General features: G+C 49.7%; 1 protein-coding gene across 1 annotated transcript in view; it reads left to right on the top strand.

Annotated features, from left to right (window-relative positions):
* The window catches only part of KATNIP (katanin interacting protein), a gene marked incomplete at its 3' end in the record, with an annotated part of 159997 nt that overhangs the window by 77900 nt on the left and 65175 nt on the right, over positions 1-16922 (top strand). The window contains exons 8-11 of the mRNA XM_080703436.1: positions 11095-11270; positions 11932-11997; positions 13384-13490; positions 15260-15362. Of these exons, the coding sequence (XP_080559562.1) occupies positions 11095-11270; positions 11932-11997; positions 13384-13490; positions 15260-15362 (452 nt within the window). The remainder of the gene's footprint in view (positions 1-11094; positions 11271-11931; positions 11998-13383; positions 13491-15259; positions 15363-16922) is intronic.

Here is a 16922-nt window from a genome sequence, read left to right as displayed (position 1 = left end):
AAACCACAAACCCAACTGGAGAAAGACTGTACTGATATAAGACAAGACATTTCCGAGAGTAGCTATCAAAGAAGTAGCTTTAAGTAAAAGAGTGTGCCGGCTTATGTAATTGAAATGTCCAAAGGCAGTATGACCTTCAAGCATGACTGGATCCAAGTAATTAAAAATTGCCAGCAGTCTGCCTGTCTCCCCACCACCAACTGCCTGCCTGAGGATGAAGGGCCCAGAGAGGGAAGGTCAGCCTAGAGGTGGGAGCCTTGCAGTGGGCTGATGGTGGAGTCACATGTCACTTAGACATCAGGCTCCAGAGGCAACAGGAAGTGCAGGGCCAGAGTTGCCCTCAGATCCCTCCAGCTGATGATGAAGGGCAGCATAGGTGGCTGTGTGGATGGCTCCATGCAGATGTCCTGAGGGAGTCGCTCCTTACTCTCCAGTGGGGAAAAAGCACAGCTTCTTGGATGAACCCTGGATGAAGCCATTGGCTTTGCTTAGAGTCTGGGCTGGATAGAAAATGTGTGTTTTTAAACCCCAACGTCATTCTGAGGGTTCTGGGATGCTTACACCACTGGAGGCACAAGGAACCTGAGATATCCTGAGAGCATATGAGAATTGCAAACCAGCTCTCCCTCCTCTAGACAAAATCTAGAGAGTAGGTTGCTTATGTGTTTTGCTTTGTTCTTGGGGTTGGGGCTGTCTTTTTAGGTACCTGCAAAATAAGACCTTTCTATTTTTATGTCTTCCTGGTGAATCGAACCTTTTATCATTACATATTATCCCCCTTCACTCTAGTAATGTTTTTTGCCTTAAAGTTGGCTTCATCTGATACAGCGTGACCCCAGCTTTCTTCTGGTTGGTGTTTACATGGCACATCCTTTTCCCATCCTTTTACTTTCAAATTTTCTGCATCTTTATATTAAGGTTTATCTCTTGTAAGCAGCATGTAATTGGTTTTTATTTTTATCCTCTAACAGTCTGTGTGTTTTAATGGGAGCATTTAGTCCATTTACATTTAATGTAATTGCCAACATATTTGAGTTTAAATCTACTATCTTATTGTTTGCTTTTTATTTGTCCTGCCTGTTTTCAGTTCCTCTTTTTCTGCTTTCTTACCTTCTTTTTAATTGATTGCCTTGTATTATTTGTCGTTTTTCCTCTCATTTAGCTTGTTAGTTATAAATTCTTTTATTATTCTTTCAGTCATTACCAGAGATTACAGCATGCATTCTTGACTTATTAGAGTTGACTTTTAATTAGCAAGTTTACCACTTCCCACCCAGCAGAAGGACCCTACAACTCTAACTTTCTTTCTTTCCCAATTTAAGTTCTTCTGCCATGCATTTTAATTCTCTCTAGGCTTCAACCCGACTAGACATTATAATTGTTGTTGTTGTTATTTTATACAGTCAGTAACTTGGATGTGCCCACATCATTAGTCTTCCTACACTGTTCACTCATGGCTATTTTCAGACCACTCTCACTCTTAGACTATTGCCCTGGAGTCTGCGGAAAACCCTCTGGGCTTCCCACCCTGGTGGCAGTTATCAGGCACCTTGAGGGGAAAGGTCTCTGAATATTGGATTTACCTCTCTGGCTTTTTTCTCCTGCCTGCTCTTGACCCTGTAACTCTTTCCTTCCTTCCTCCTCTCCCCCTCCCTTCCTTCCTTCCTTTCCTCCTCCTTTTTGCTACTGGAGGCTGAACCCAGGGACATTCTGTCTCTGAGCCCTAGCACTATTTTATTTTTTATTTTGAAACATGGTCTTGCCAAGTTGCTGAGGCTGGCTTCAAACCTGCAATCCTCCTGTTCAGCCTCCCAAGTGCTGGAACTATAGGAGTGTGCCACCATGCCTGGCTGACCCGACAGTCCTTCACAGCCCTGTTAATCCCCATGTCTTCAAACAGATCACTGTACTATTTGGTTCAGGTTGTGCTCCAGGGAAGCAGTGGTCCAAATGAGCTGGTCTGATGTTCCAGAAGCATAGCCTACTGCCAGCACTCTTTAAAGCGTTCTCTCCTGCCTCTTCCTCTCAAGCCAAGCCTGTACCACTGAGTTCTTGTTAATTAAATGTACATGTGATGCCTCCCCATGATGGCTTCTTTCCCATCTCTCCCTGTGATCGTCCCTAGTTCTAATGAAAGGGCCTCAGTGCCCTGTATTGTTCTAGAAACGAATATAATCTCCTTCCAAGAAATGAATATGATCTTCCAGAGACCTGTTGCCTCCTGGTCGGGGACAAGAACATTCATCTTCAGTGCAGAAAGTTTACTGTCCAAGTTGTCAGAGTGCTCTTGGGAAGTGATATATCTGAGCCACTTTACCAGACAAGCTGCCAACCATAGAAATAAAGTAACACCCTCAGTGTGAGTGAATTAAAGGAACCTGACAGCTTGTAGTTAGTGTTTCTCTCGGAAAACCTGCAGCAGAAAGACCATCATGTCAAAGTCCATAACATATTAGCCAGTGCCCATTAATAGCAAGTGACGGAAATTTAAACTGGCTTAAGTAGCAAAAGTAAATGTATTGCTTACAGTTCAGCACTATAGATGTGGCCTCAGGCATGGTGGGATCCAGGTGCTCAGACAGCATGACTGGGAAGTTTTGTCTTCATCACTTAGCTGTGTTTTCCTCTGGCCCAGTGGTGCTCAAATTTGAACTTGCATCAGAATTACAAAACCAATTAAAGAGAGTTTCTGACTCAGTGGATCTGGGGTAAAGCCTAAGCATTTAAACTCCCGGGTGACCCCGATGTTGCTGGCCCTGGAAACATCACCTGTGGTCATGAGCAGGCAGGCATCTCACTTGTGGTCCAGCAGTGGACCCAGAGGTTCCACCCTCCTTTTACTTGCGCTACACCTGCAGGAAGGGACTGCTCTCTTCCTAATAACTCCAGTGTGAGTCCAAGAACCAGCTCTCCCCTGAACCAGAGACTAGCTCTCTCCTGCCCCAGGCTGGGCCACCCCGAAGACTGAGTGGGCAGGGGCCGCCTCCCTGAAGGAAACTCTGGGTGCTGTGAGGGTCCCTGTGCCAGGAAGACAAGAGCAATTGCTGTTTACTTTCAATCTGATCAATTATACAAGATGTTCTGCTAAGGTAGTCACTTTCGTGAGAGTGAGCCTCCCGGCCACTACGGCAAAAAAGCCTGGACTACAAAAGTGCGTGGCACTGGGTCCCCCTGTAAAAACCAGATTCCCAGCCATCCCTGGCATTTAGGTCTTAGAGCTGCCTGTCCCATCCATGTTCTTGAGGATGATGCTGGCTGAGGCAGAGGAACCCTCATTTTTAGAGGCCAGCAGGGAGCAAAGGGCTGTAACACCCAAGAGGACAGAGAAGTCATTTCGTCCTGGGGCCTTGGTCGCCTTCCTTGCAAATCATGTGCAATCACGGGCTCAAGAGGAGACACCTGGGGTGGGGGTCTGGGGGATAGGGGCTGGGCACACAGCATGTGCAAGGCCCTGAGCTCCATCCTAGCAACACACACACACACACACACACACACACACACACACACACATACACACACACACCGAAGGATGAGTGCTAGGGCTACAGACAGCACCTGCCAAGGGAAGGCCCAGAAACAAGCTTCAGGAACGACAAGAACACAGGCCTGACAAGCCAGGACTTTGGGCTGAGTGCTGCTGCCTAACAGTCCAGCCCAAAACATCGCAGCATCAAGTTGCAGCCCTTTTATTACTGCGCGCGAGCCTGCTGGTGGACGGTGCTGCGGCGTGCCAGTGGGTGGCTGGGCCGGATGATCTACGGCATCCAGTTGGCCAGTTTGGCCTGAGGACCTCAGCTGGGACAGCTCATCTCTGCGCCGTGCGACCTTACTCCTCAGCACCAGCGTCTCAGGGCAGCAAAGGAGCACAAGCCCGGCCCTGTGAGTGCTTTAGCAGTCTGCTTGGCCCTGATTGATTGCTAATGCCCCATTGGCCAAAGGGGGAAAAAAAAAAACAACACATCACCAGGCTAAGTCCAGCTAGAAGAAGAGACTCATCCCTTGCTGAGAAATGCTGCAGAATCCCATTGCAGCCTGGTCTGGCTGAGGGGCAGGAGGCACCAAAGCCATCTGCCGCAGTCTCCTCCATCGTGGGAAGGCAGCCTGCTCACATGGAGCCCCTCCCCCACCTGCCACTCGGACCTGGGACATCTCCACTCATGGCACGGCTGCCAGCAGCCGGCCCCAGCCTTCTGTCACGCAGCTTAGTATAGTTTCCAGGCTGACCAGGCCTGTGACAGCAGGGAGCCAGGATGCTCTGTGAAAATGAGGTCTCCTGTCCCATCTACGGGGTCGCCCGTGGGGGCCACGTCGGAATGCCAGTCTGGGGTTGCCAGGTTGTATGGCTTCTTAAGAGATGCCAGGAATCCCAATGTTCAGGGGGATTTCCTCTTTTTTTTTTTTTTAAGCTTGGCATCAATTTCTACTAAAAAAAAAAAAATGATAAAAGTGCACAGTACGTCTCTAAAAGCAGGTTTGCGCCAGCGGGCTGCTGGTGTGTGAGCACCTCCAACAGACCTTTGTCGTTCTCACGTTTGATATTTGCTATTTCCATGGATTCCGGGTGACCTGCAAGGCCCCTTGCATGCAGTAAAGGAGAATTTTCCTGAGACTCTGAGCTGAGCCTTTGGAGTCCGGGCTGCCGAAGGGGAGAAGGTCACCTGGCTGGTGATCCTGCAGACGGCCTGTGGCCTCTTCTCTGTGACGTGTGTTGCGTTCGTGGTAAATCTCCCGAATTGATCCACTTTTTGTTTCCCTGTAAGAGAGAAGAAAGCCACGTGCCGGGGAAGCGAAGAGAAAGTGGAGTTATCGGAAGAGGGATGGTTCTCAACCAGAAAAGAGCAGTGTGGGATAAATTAAAATGTGCAATTTGGCTTTTGCTGGAGGCACAAATTTACTGTGTGAATAAATCCACCATTCTCTACATCTACGACGAGAATAAATCCACCATCATGTGGTGAGCAGGCCAGTGTAGCCCCAGTGAAGGATGAGAGCGTCAAAAAGAGTTAAAAGGTGGTTACCCGCGCAGTGGGAGGAAGCCGCCGCCAGCCGCTGGCCACAGAAATGTGATTTGAGAGAACTTGGGCCCCACGCGGGGATGTTTCTGGGAAGCCAGGAGTGGGGAAGGCGCTGGTACCAGAGCTGCAGACTTGACCTTCACTTGGAGAAAGGCTGATTTAATTTTTCAGCGTGTCTTCTTAGCATAATATGACTCAAAGGGCACAGACGGCAACAATCAGCAAGGAGGAGGTTCCCACGGTGGGAAAGACGCTCGGGGTCAAAGGGCTTGTGCGGCGAAACCGCCCCGCACAGAGCCGCCCGGGAGGCCTTTCCAAGAGCTGAGTGCAGACCAAGGACCCAGCACCTCCACTGCTGGAGGCCATGCGCTATGCGCTGGGCTTCCCAGAGCCTCAGCCCAGCCCAGACCGCTGAGCACGAGAAGAGGAGCCCTTTGCCTGTGTGCTGGTCGTGAAAAGCTAAGGGCCACTGCATAGCTCATTTTGGAGTGAGTTTATGTGTGTTTTGTGTGGGAAATGGAAAAGAAGCTCACGAGCTCCGATTCTGCTCGTCAGGCACTGCCCGGGCCTCCAACCGTTGCCGGCGCCCCCGCCCCCAGATGCCAGGGCGCTGGCGGGTTTGCTTAGCTCTGTACGCCATCTTAGTCCCCTCCCATAGACGCGACTCTGGGCTCTGAAGGCGCTCGGGGTTTCCCCGGGTGCTTTACGACAAATGTAAAGGAAACTATATGCTTTCAGTCATAATCACAAGTACTGACTGAGGTCTACAAGGTTTGGGGTTGAAATTGTTTCCCATCCATTCATTTGACAAAAAAAAATAAAAATAGTCCCAGATGCCAGTAATATGACCCTGGATGAGACGCTGTGACTTTGTGAAGGCGTGAGGCCACTGGGCCTGTGGCCCTGGTCCCACCAGCAACCTCTGCACCTGCGGCCATCTGTCCTCCCCCTCCCTTCCCTTTTCTCAGTACCGAGCTCTGCTGGGCCCAGGGCCTTGGCACTCCCTGTGCCCTCGGCCTGGGACACCCTCCCCGTGCGGCCTCACTGCCTCCTGGTCTCCACGCCTGTCCTCTTCCCTGGCCACGCATCTTGGATGATGGGTGAGTCCCTCCCATCAGCTGTAGCCTGTTACCCTCTGCGCATGCCTGACCTGTGTCTGTCTCTCCCCATGACTGAGGTCAGTGAGGGTCAGGGCGTGCCCATTCCACCCATCTTTAAGCCCCACACTCAGAGCTGCGGCCTTCATCCAGGCAGATGCACGGGGGTGCAGGTCTAGAGTTGTGTCTCCACCTACCTCTTGCCTTTCTGGCAGCCGTCTCTGCGTTAGCTGCCCGACATGTGTTTGCGCTTCGGGGGTTTTCAGTTCTAGCCCCAGTGGAGCTCCAGACTCAGTCCCTTAGCTTCTTTCCTTCCTTTCCCCCCACCTGCGGGCTATTTCAGGGACCAGATTCTGCTCACTCTGAGTGAGGAAGATCCCGGGAAGGCCCTCCCCACAGTGTCAGCCCCTGAAGTTTCCATAAGCATAAGGATTTCCACACAAAATTCAGACTCTAGCTTTTCTTGGAAAAGATGCCTTTTCTTTTTCTATGACCTGAGGAGCACCGTCCCAGGGGGCAAGCACTCGCTGGAGTTGGGAGATGGTGCCCAGCTGCAGCGCACGTGGCCCCGGGCACTTGGTCTCACTCTGAGCACTGCCTCTGGTGCCCACCAAGCCAAGGCCGGCCAGCCGGAAAGGCAGCCCAGGACACTTCTGTGTGATTCCAGTGCCATTCGGATTTTTACAACTGACATAAAAAATGCATACTCTTTATGGGGTACAGTATGATAGTTCGATACAGTATGTAATGCATAACGATCAAATGAGGGTAATTTTTTTGTGTGTGTGTAGAACCCAGGGGCATCGTACCTCCAAGCTACGCCCCTAGCCCTATTTTTTAGGAAACAGGGTCTCAGTTATGAAGGGCCTTGCTAAGTAGCTGAGGCTGGCCCCAAACCAAGATCCTCCTGTCTCGGCCTCCTGAATGCTAGGATTACAAGCGTGCTCCACCACGCCTGGCTGGTAATGAGCATTTCTAAATCCTCCAATATTATCATTTCTATATATTAAGAACCTTCAAACTCTTCTCTGGTTTTATTGAAATATATACTAAGCCAGGCGCAATGATAGATGCCTATAATCTCTTGTACTTGGGAGGCTGACACAGGAGGATCAGATTTGAGGCCAGCCTCAGTAACTTGTTGAGGCCCTCAGCAATTTAGTGAGACCCAGTTTCAGTATAAAAAGGTCTTGGAGTATAGGTCAGAAATAGAATATCCTTGGGTTCTATTTCTAGTACCCCCAAAACTGTATGATAAATTTTTGTTTGTTTGTTTGTTTTGTTTTTCTGTGGTACTGGGGATAGAACCAAGGGGCTTTCTGCCTCTGGGCTATACTCCTAGACCTCTTTTATATTTTATTTGGAAACAGGGTCTCACTAAGCTTCCGAGAGCCTCACTAAGTAGCTGAGGCTGGCTTCGAACCTGTGCGATCCTCCTGTCTCAGCCTCCCAAGCGCAGGGATTACAAGCGTGCACCACCACGCCTGGCTCTGTATGATAAATTTTGCAGGCTCTAGTTACCCTACTGTGCTAGAAAATGTTAGCACTAATTCCTCCATCTAACTGCGTCTTGGTACCAATTTCCCAGCCTCTCTCTGTTTTTCATTTTGTCTTCTTCCTATTCTCCAGGCACCTCTATTCTACTCTCTACTTCTCTGTGAGCAAATTTGTTACTTTCAACAAATGAGAATATGTGGTATTTCTTTATGTGCCTGGCTTATATTACCTAACATAATGTCCTCTAGTTCTACCTATATTGCCACAAATGACAGGATTTCATCCCTTTGCTGCTGAATAATAATCCACTGTGTATATATACGCCACTTTTCAAAAAACCATCCATCCACCAATGGACTCCTAAGTCCATTCCATATCTTGTCTGTTATGAATAGTGCTGTAATCAACATGGGCATGCAGGTGTCTCTTTAACATCACGACTTCATTTCTTTTGGTTATATACCCAGTAGCGGGATTGCTGGACCATATCATAGCTGTAGTTTCAGTTTTCCTTTTTTTTTGGTGATACCAGGAATGGAACCCTTTCTACCTCCGGGCTACACTCCCAGACCTATTTTATTATTATTATTATTATTATTATTATTATTATTATTTATTATTATTATTGCTATTACTATTTTGGTGGTACTGGGGTTCCTGGAAGCCCTTCAACCTCTGGGCTACACTCCCAGACCTATTTTATATTTTTATTTGGAAACAGGGTCTCCTAAGCCAGCGCACGAGGCTGGCTTCGAACCTGCGCGATCCTCCTGTCTCTGCCTCCCAAGCGCAGGGATTACAAGCGTGCGCCACCACGCCCGGCCCCTATTTTATATTTTATTTGGAAACCGGGTCTCTTAAGCCAGCGCGGCTGGCTTCAAACCTGTGTGATCCTTCTGTCTCCGCCTCCCAAGCGCAGGGATGACAAGCGTGCGCCACCACGCCCAGCTGTAGTTCCAGTTTTCTAAGAAACCTCCATGCTGTTTTCCATAGTGGCTGTACTAATTTACGTCCCGCCCGCAGTGGATTGCGTTCCCCTTTCTCCAAGCCTGTGCCAGCATTTGTTATTGTTTTGTCTTTTTGATCCTCGACGGTCCAGCTGGGGTGAGGTGGTAGCTCGTGCTTTTGGTTTGCATTTCCTTGATGATTAATGATGTTGAACATTTTTTCATTTATTTGTCGGTCATTTGTACATCTTCTTTAAAAAAAATGTCTATTCAGGTCTTTTGCTCATTTTTTTAAGTCAGACTTTTCTCTATTGATTTGAGTTCTTTATATATTCTGGAAATTAAACCCCTATCGGTTGAATAGTTTGTAAATATTTTCTCCCATTCTGCAGGTCCTGTCTGTCTGTCTCTGTCTCTCTCTCTCTCTGTCTCTCTCTCTTGTGTATGTGGTACTAGGGATTGAATTTAGGGGCATTTAACCTCTGAGCTATCTCCCCAGCCCTTTTTTTATTTTTTTATTTTGAAACAGGGCCTCTCTAAATGCTGAGACTGGTTTTGAACCTGTGACCCTCCTGTCTCAGTCTCCCAAGCTCTGGGATTACAGACGTTCGCCCCCATGCCCAGCAGGTCTCTCTTTACTCTTGATGGTTTCCTTTGCTGTGCAGAAGTCTCTTGGTTTGATAACAACGCCATTTGTTTATCTTAGTTTTTATTGCCTCTCCTATGTTTTTGGGTCTTGTCCAGGAAGTCTTTGCCTACACCATTGTCTCAAAGCGTCTCCCCATGCTCTCTACTAGCACTTGCATAGTTTCAGGTCTTACATTTAGGTCCTGGTCCATTTCGAGCTGATATTTTTATATGGTAATAGGCAGGGGTCTAGTTTCAGTCTTTTGTGTTTATATACCCACTTTCCCCACACTGTTTGTTGAAGAGACTGTCCTTTCTCCAGTGTGTGTTCTTGGTTCCTCGGTCAAAAGCCAGTAGGCTGTAAATGGACGCTGTCTGGATTTTCTCGTCTGTTCCATCGGTCTGTTGTTTTTATGTCAGTGCCATGCTGTTTCAATTACTGTAGCTTTGTGTGCTGTTTGGAAGTCAGGCGTTGTGGTGCCTCCAGCTTCGTTCTCTTTGCTCAGGACTGCTCTGACTCTTTGGGGTCTTTTGTGGTTCATTATACATTTCCTGATTGTTTCTTCTAGTTCTGTGAAGGATGCCATTGGTATTTTGATGGGGGCCGCATTGACTCCAAAGAATGCTTTGGGCAAGGTGGACATTTAAAAAATATTAATTCCTCCAGCCCATGAGCGTCCAGTGCCACTCTTGATGTTGACACTTGGACTGTCCTTCAGCTGTGGCTTCTCCCATGAGCGCAGCCAAGCGAGCCAAGTGCTTCAGCAGGACTTTTTAATCAGCTAGTAGTTTGCTCTGGTCAGGAGGACAGAGGGTGTGGTGTCTTGGCACACTTTGCACCAGATCACGTTTACATAGTCGTTCCGTAGTGTTCATGGGGTTTGGCTTCAGGATCCCATCCTCTCTGAAGCCCAAACAGCTATTTACATGACTCTTACATTGTATTAGGTATTATAAGTAACCTAGAGGTGATGTAAAGTATATGGGAGGCCGGCATGGTGGTACACACCTATAATCCCAGTACTTGGGAGTCTGAGATAGGAGGATCGCAGGTTCAAGGCTATTCTCAGCAACTTAGTAGATCTTGTTTCAAAATAAAAAATAAAAAGGGCAGAGGTAAAATGCCCTTGGGTTCTACCCCAGTACCACAAATAAATGAAGTATTTGGGAGGATATGTATAAGTTATATGCAAATAATAAGGGACTTGAACATCATCAGATTTTGGTATATATACATTTTTTGTGTGTTTGTGGTATTGGAGATGGAACCTCTGAGCGACCCCCAGCCCTATTTTCTTTTATTCATTATTTTGAAACAAGGTCTCACTGAGTCACAAAGGGCCTCACTAAGTAGCTGAGGCTGTCCGCGAACCGCGATCCTCCTGTCTCAGCCTTCCAAGTGCTGGGATGACAAGCGTGCGCTACCACACCCAGCTTATGTAAATTTACTTATAAACTTAGTTTTTAAAGTTTGAAATTAAAACGTAGGTAGATACCATTCCCCTTTGCCCCTGAACACTGCAGCCTGTGTCTCCTAAGAACCAAGGACATTTGCTCCACGTGACCACAGCCCACTTAAGTATTTGAGGGTGTTCGGCATTAACATAATCCTGTTCTCTAAGCCACAGACTATTCAAATATCTCCGCTTGCCACAATCACATTGTTTACAGGGATTTCCTGGGGGCCCCAGGACTCAGTCCCGGCCACCACTGCACCCACTCGCAGGCCTGCCTAGTCTCTTAAGCCCGAGCTGTCCCCAGGCTCCTTTTGCCTTTCACGACCTTGACATTTTGGGGCAGTTCCAGCTGGTTGTTTTATAGAATGTTCCTCCATCGGGTTTAATGGGTTTTGAGCTGTATTAGAGAACAGAAGCCAAAGGAGCGTTCTCTTCTTCTTTTTTTTTTTCCTAGGGCCTGGAAGCCGGAAGGAGAGACCCCTATCTGCAACCCGCAAACCCATATGTGAGACAGAGGACCGCGAGGAAGATGCCTCGGCTGTCCTCCGAGCCATCCAGGTGGAGAACGCTGCCCTGCAGAAGGGGGTCCTCAGCAGAAAGGCTGAGCTGCCCGTTGTCAGCCCACTGCAGGTGCGAGCGCAGTCAGGAGGGCCGGGATGCAGGGCCGGGCAGGGAACAGGCAGGGCCCCAGCTGCTGAAAGAGCATGCTGGGAGAAAGAGAGGCATAGTGGGCATCGCTGATCTCAGCCTCTTCATGGACAGTCACTTTACTTCTGAAAGTCTCAGCTGAGGGCTAATCTACCTGCAGCTGTAGATGATATGATTTCCTTGCAAACTTAGCCCCAGGTTGCAAACTGCTGGCTGAATGAGAATGGAATAGTGGTGAGCTCTGGCTTCCCTGCAAGCCTGGCCCCAGAGCATGGTCCTGCTCCTGCTGTCCCACCCCACCTGCTTCGCCTGCTCGAGGAATCTCCCTGGCCCTGCAAGGGTTTGAGTTTACACCTGCTGCCTTTGGCTTTGGGCAATAAACATCCTGCTTGGGCCAGGCTGCAGATCCAGGGCCCGTCCACACTGCCACACTTGCTCCCCAGGCTCTCTCTGGGCTGCTCTGTGAGGTCTATGGGCAGCACCTGTTGCTTTGCCCTGGAGTTCTGTCCTTGGCCTTGACACTTACGCCTGTGGTTTGAGGGGGTCCCTGCCCCTCTCTCTCTCTCTCTGCCTAAAGAGTAAAGAGTGCCGAGAAGGAGATGGCTTTGTTCTGACCTCACATCACGGGATGACATCTTTCCAGGACGCAGAGGGGCCACCAGCAAAGCCATGGACCAGTCGGCTGAAGGCCATGGAGGAGGCCCTGGAGGTCAGTAAAAGGCTGAGCTGAGCCAAAGCCCCGCGCACGCGCACCTCCACTGGAGCAGTGGGCCCCAGCGGGCGCTCGCTGCACCCTGAGTGCCCGGGTCATCCTGACTATTTTACGGTTGTAGGAATCAGGGCTGCAGTGGCTCGGCCAAGGTTAGAAGTGGAAACCAGAACTCACCCAGGCTTGCTATATAAATCCTTCCTCAGCATTTCTATTTTCCAACCAAACAATGCAAAACTAGATCTTAGTAGCAGGAACAAATAAGTTTTATCTGCACAGATACAGATAGATATCTACCTATAGATATCAGCTAGATGTAGCTCAACAAAGATGACCCTGACCAATAAAGATGGGAATTAATAAAGCGCCCAGGGACATTGTTGTCATACAGTACACAGGTCTCCACCACGTGCTCAGAATACAGAGGTGGCTGAGACAGATGAGCCCCTGGCCTGATGGAACTTCAGGCAACAGCAGGCGGGACTCCTAATGAACAGGGACACTTCCACTTCCGACGGGTGGCAGCCAAAGCTGAGAGCCAAGCGTGCGGGGCGAGCAGTGGCGGCTGCCCCTGGCAGGCTGTCCCAGGAGGTCCCTTGAAAGATGCGCCCCACTCGAGCTGAGCCCTGCCTGTGACGAGCCACAGGGAACAGCTTCCAGGTAGAAGGGACAGAGGGCAGGTTTCAAGGTGGGGATGAAGGATTCCAGCTTCTTGAAGGAAGAGGAAGACGCCGTCCACATGGTGGGAAGAGGGGAGAGGGAGGAGCTGGTACCCAAGTGGGATGAGGGCAGCAGGGCAGCACCTGGAACACCCCAGTGGGTCTCCTTTCTGCATGGCTCCCTCTTGCCCCCTTCAGCTGTCACCAGCCAGTGTTTCTGCTAGACCTGTGACCCCGCCCACCCCAGGCCCGGGGTTTCTGGATGGCCTGACCCGTCATCCTCAGAGCATCCAATGACTGAAGTCATCTGCCGAGTGATAATGGGACACATCTCCAGTTTAGACACTCAATGAAGGGGAAAGGATTGGAGAATTTCAAAGGAGAGCGCCCAGTGATTTCTCCATGGGTGGAGTCTGGTTACTTTGTAGCAGACAGAACAGGGGGTTCAGCTGAGATGGTGGAAGTTTGGGATGAGAGAAATTTTTCAGCAGCTCCTTGAGGCAGAGTGTTTCAAGGACCTCCCAGATCCCAGATCATTCAACACGGAGACTGCGCCAGGGGGTCTGGAGCCAGCCAGCCCCGGGCTGCCACTGCCACCTCCCATTACCAGTCCTGTCTCCCACGACAGCACCAATGGCCTAAGAAATGTGCGCCCTTGACAGGGGCCCGCTGTGTTGGCCAGGGGCGCTGCCACGGACATCTGTTAATTAAGCTTTTCTGTCCTCAGCTGCTTCCCACCGCCCCAGTGGCCACCAGTCCAGAGCCATCTGGGGCAGCAGGGGGAGCCAGAGCTGTCAGCCAAGCCATCGACAGAATTGGCCTTCTGGGAAGCAGGTACGTATGGAGGCGGGTTCCAAACCCGGACCCAAATCCCACAGCTGTTGCAGCCAAGAGGGTCTTAATAACTAAGAGGTGTCTTTGCTGTTCCTCTGTTCTGCCAGACCATTTTAAAGTACAATTTTAGAAGATTCCTTCCTCACCCCATTGAGCTCCAAAGCACAGAACTGACTTGTTATCTTTCAGGCAAATGGCCTTGGGCTTGTTCAGTTTGGCCCCAACATGTATAAATCCCAGCCTTCCCAAGGGTTCCACTGGTGTTGGGGTAGTGAACTTGTTCCCGGGATGACCCAAAGGCAGTGACCTTGGAAACTTCTTTTTCTACTAAAGTTTGTTCGAGCCGGGCGTGGTGGCGCACGCTTGTAATCCCCGCGCTCGGGAGGCAGAGACAGGAGGATCGCGCAGGTTCGAAGCCAGCCGTGCGCGCTGGCTTAGGAGACCCTGTTTCCAAATAAAAATGTAAAAATAGGCCTGGGAGTGTAGCCCGGAGATAGAAGGGCTTCCAGGAACCCCAGTACCACCAATAAATAAATAAATAAATAATGTTTGTTCGAATGCAGCATTTTGCCCATTAACACATAGCATTAGATACTAAAATTGTCACATTTTCTTATTCAAATAAAGACTTCCTTCTAGTCTTTAGGGAAAGTTGATTTTCAGCAAGATGCCCCCACTGGAGCCTGTCGGTTCACGCGGGCCACACACACAGGCACACTCCCGTTGCTGCCCTGAACGGCTGTGCATGTTGTGGGCTCTGCAAAGTGCCTGGCTGCAGGCAAGGGGCGGCTGAAGCCCAGCCTGCACGCTGTCACCACAGGCCCTCACCCGAGATGGCATCAATCCAGAAAGAGGGTGGGGGCTTTTCCCCTGCTTGAAGGAGGAATTCACTACCCAGGATGTATGCCCCAGGTCTGTGTCCACCCAGAGAGAGTTCCTGGTTATAATTTGTTGAAACACTGAACAGGCTTAAGGCAGAGCTATCCCTTCATCCAAGAGTCTACAGACCCCAGGGGGGAAAGAGCCCGTACCACCGTGACCATAAATAAGAACTCAGAGTTCCCTGCATGAGAAAGAGCTGGCTGGAGGCCAGTGTATGCCTGTGTACCCTGACAGGTACACACAAGTGTACTGACAGGTGGTACACACACCACTGAACCTCTTTTTTCTTTATCACCAAGACTCTTGGTGTTTCCTTTTCCCGGGGTGCAACTGAGGCACCCTCTGCTGTATCTGGAATATGTTTGTCTTCTGAAATAAGGAAATAAAGGGAGCAGGGCAGTCTCCACATCAGCAGTCAGCAAAGTACTTCTGTAAAGGGCTAGATAGGAAATCCTTTAGGCTGAACAAGTGGTTCTTGTTGTTGTTGTTTTGTCTTTGCTGTCATTGTTGTTCTTTGTTAGTTTTGAAAATTTGAGCCAGCAGGTCATACAAAGCCAGGCCGCGGGCTGGGTGTGGCCTGCAGGCTTAGCTGGGCTGGTCCCTGCTCCTGGCTCTGCGCAGGAGCACCTCAGGGAGGTGAGCTGGCTGCCTGGCCCCAAGCACTGTTTCTCCAACTGGGCTCTGATTCCATCACTAATCGTGCAGCTGTTTGCAGAGGGAGACAGGGCCTGCCTGCTGCGCGTTGGAGCTGTACGCAGGGTGCGGGCTCGCTTCTCCAATCACTGCCTCCCCGGAGGTGGGAAAGCCAGAGCGGCCCTGTGCCGGGAATGTTTTCCTTTCTGTGTCATTTGTCAACACCTGCTTCCAAACACAAACCCCCATTTCAGACAGCAGCAGAAGCTTCTGAAAGTCCTGCAGGCCATCGAGAGTGACTCTGCCCATCTCAGCAGGACGGCTGCGCCAACAGACAAGCCAGTGCTGGCCCCAGAGGTGAGCGCTGGGCCTGGGGAGCCTGCCGGGTGCGGTCAGTGCCTCCCACGAGCCCAGGGCGGAGGCCCTACGGACAGTTGTGTCTAGGCGGAGGGAATGGCTCTGGCGGGGCAGCCTAGCACCTCTCTGCCTGAGTCTCCATCTCCCCTCCTCCCCAGAAAACAGCCACGCACATGCTGGAGATGGGAACACAGGAAGAAAGGTGTGGGCTGGAAGTGTCTGGAGGGAACCTGTCCACACAAGAGGAAATATAAATAGTACCTAAGCCCATCCATAGGAACATGTGCAGCGTTGCTGGTAATCAAGAAATACAAATTAGAGAAAGCTTGATATCCCATTTCATATCTGTATTAACAAATTATTTTCAGTGATAATCTCTGGTCCTGGTAAGGTGGGAGTGAGGCTGGGGCTGCTGTGCCCGGCTGGCAGCTGAGGACATGGTTAGAAGGCTCTCCAAAGGCTGGATGTAGAAGAGCCTTAGAATACTTAGGACTGAGGCCGGGCGTGGGGGCGCACGTTTGAAATCCTAGTACTCAGGAGGCTGAGACAGGAGGATTGTGGTTTGCGGCCATCCTCAGCTACTTAGTGAGGCCCTCAGCAATTTAATGAGCTCTTGTTTCAAAAATAAAGAATAGAGCCGGGTGTGGTGGCACACGCTTGTAATCCCAGCATTTGGGAGGCTGAGACCAGAGGATCACAGTTCATGGACAGCCTCAGCTACTTAGTGAGACCCTCTGCAACTTAGTGAGACCCTGTTTCAAAATAAAGAATAAAAAATAGGGCAGGGGGTGGCCAGGCGTGGTGGCGCACGCTTGTAATCCCTGCGCTTGGGAGGCGGAGACAGGAGGATCGCACAGGTTCGAAGCCAGCCGCGCGCGCTGGCTTAGGAGACCCTGTTTCCAAATAAAAATATAAAATAGGTCTGGGAGTGTAGCCGGAGGTAGAAGGGCTTCCAGGAACCCCAGTAAAAAAAAAAAAAAATAGGGCAGGGAGTGTAGCTCAGAGGTCACATGCCCCTAGGTTCCACCACCAGACCTGGAAATAATCATAATCATCATAATAATAATAATAATAATAGTAAAGAACAAAAATAAAGAATAAAAAACAGGATTGGTGGTGCAGCTCTGAGGTAGAATGGCCCTGGGTTCAAGGTTCAATCCCCAGTACCGCCAAAATATAAAAAATAATAAAAAATTTAAAAAGGAAAGGAGAGAAATAGGTCTACCCAGGTATGGCGGTGGTTAATACAAGCCTGTAATCGCAGTACTTGGGAGGCTGAGACAGGAGGACTGCAGGTTTAAGGACAACCTCAGAATGTAGCAAGAGTTTCAGCAACCTAGTGGAGCCGTGTCTCAAACAAAAAATAAAATAGGGCTGGGAGTATAGCTCAGAGGCGGATCACCCTTGGCCTCAATCTCCAGTACCACAGGAAAAGGAAGGAAATAAAGAAGGAATAAGAAAGAGGAAGGAAGGAAGAAAGAAGCAACAGATTTAGGAAGGAAGGAAGGGTAAAGAAAGAAAGAAAGAAAGAAAGAAAGAAAGAAAGAGCAACAGACTTAG

The sequence above is a fragment of the Muscardinus avellanarius genome (genome assembly GCF_963383645.1).
Source record: "Muscardinus avellanarius genome assembly, chromosome: 10".
Taxonomy (NCBI): Eukaryota; Metazoa; Chordata; class Mammalia; order Rodentia; family Gliridae; genus Muscardinus; species Muscardinus avellanarius.
This window is presented reverse-complemented; position numbering and strand designations above follow the sequence as displayed.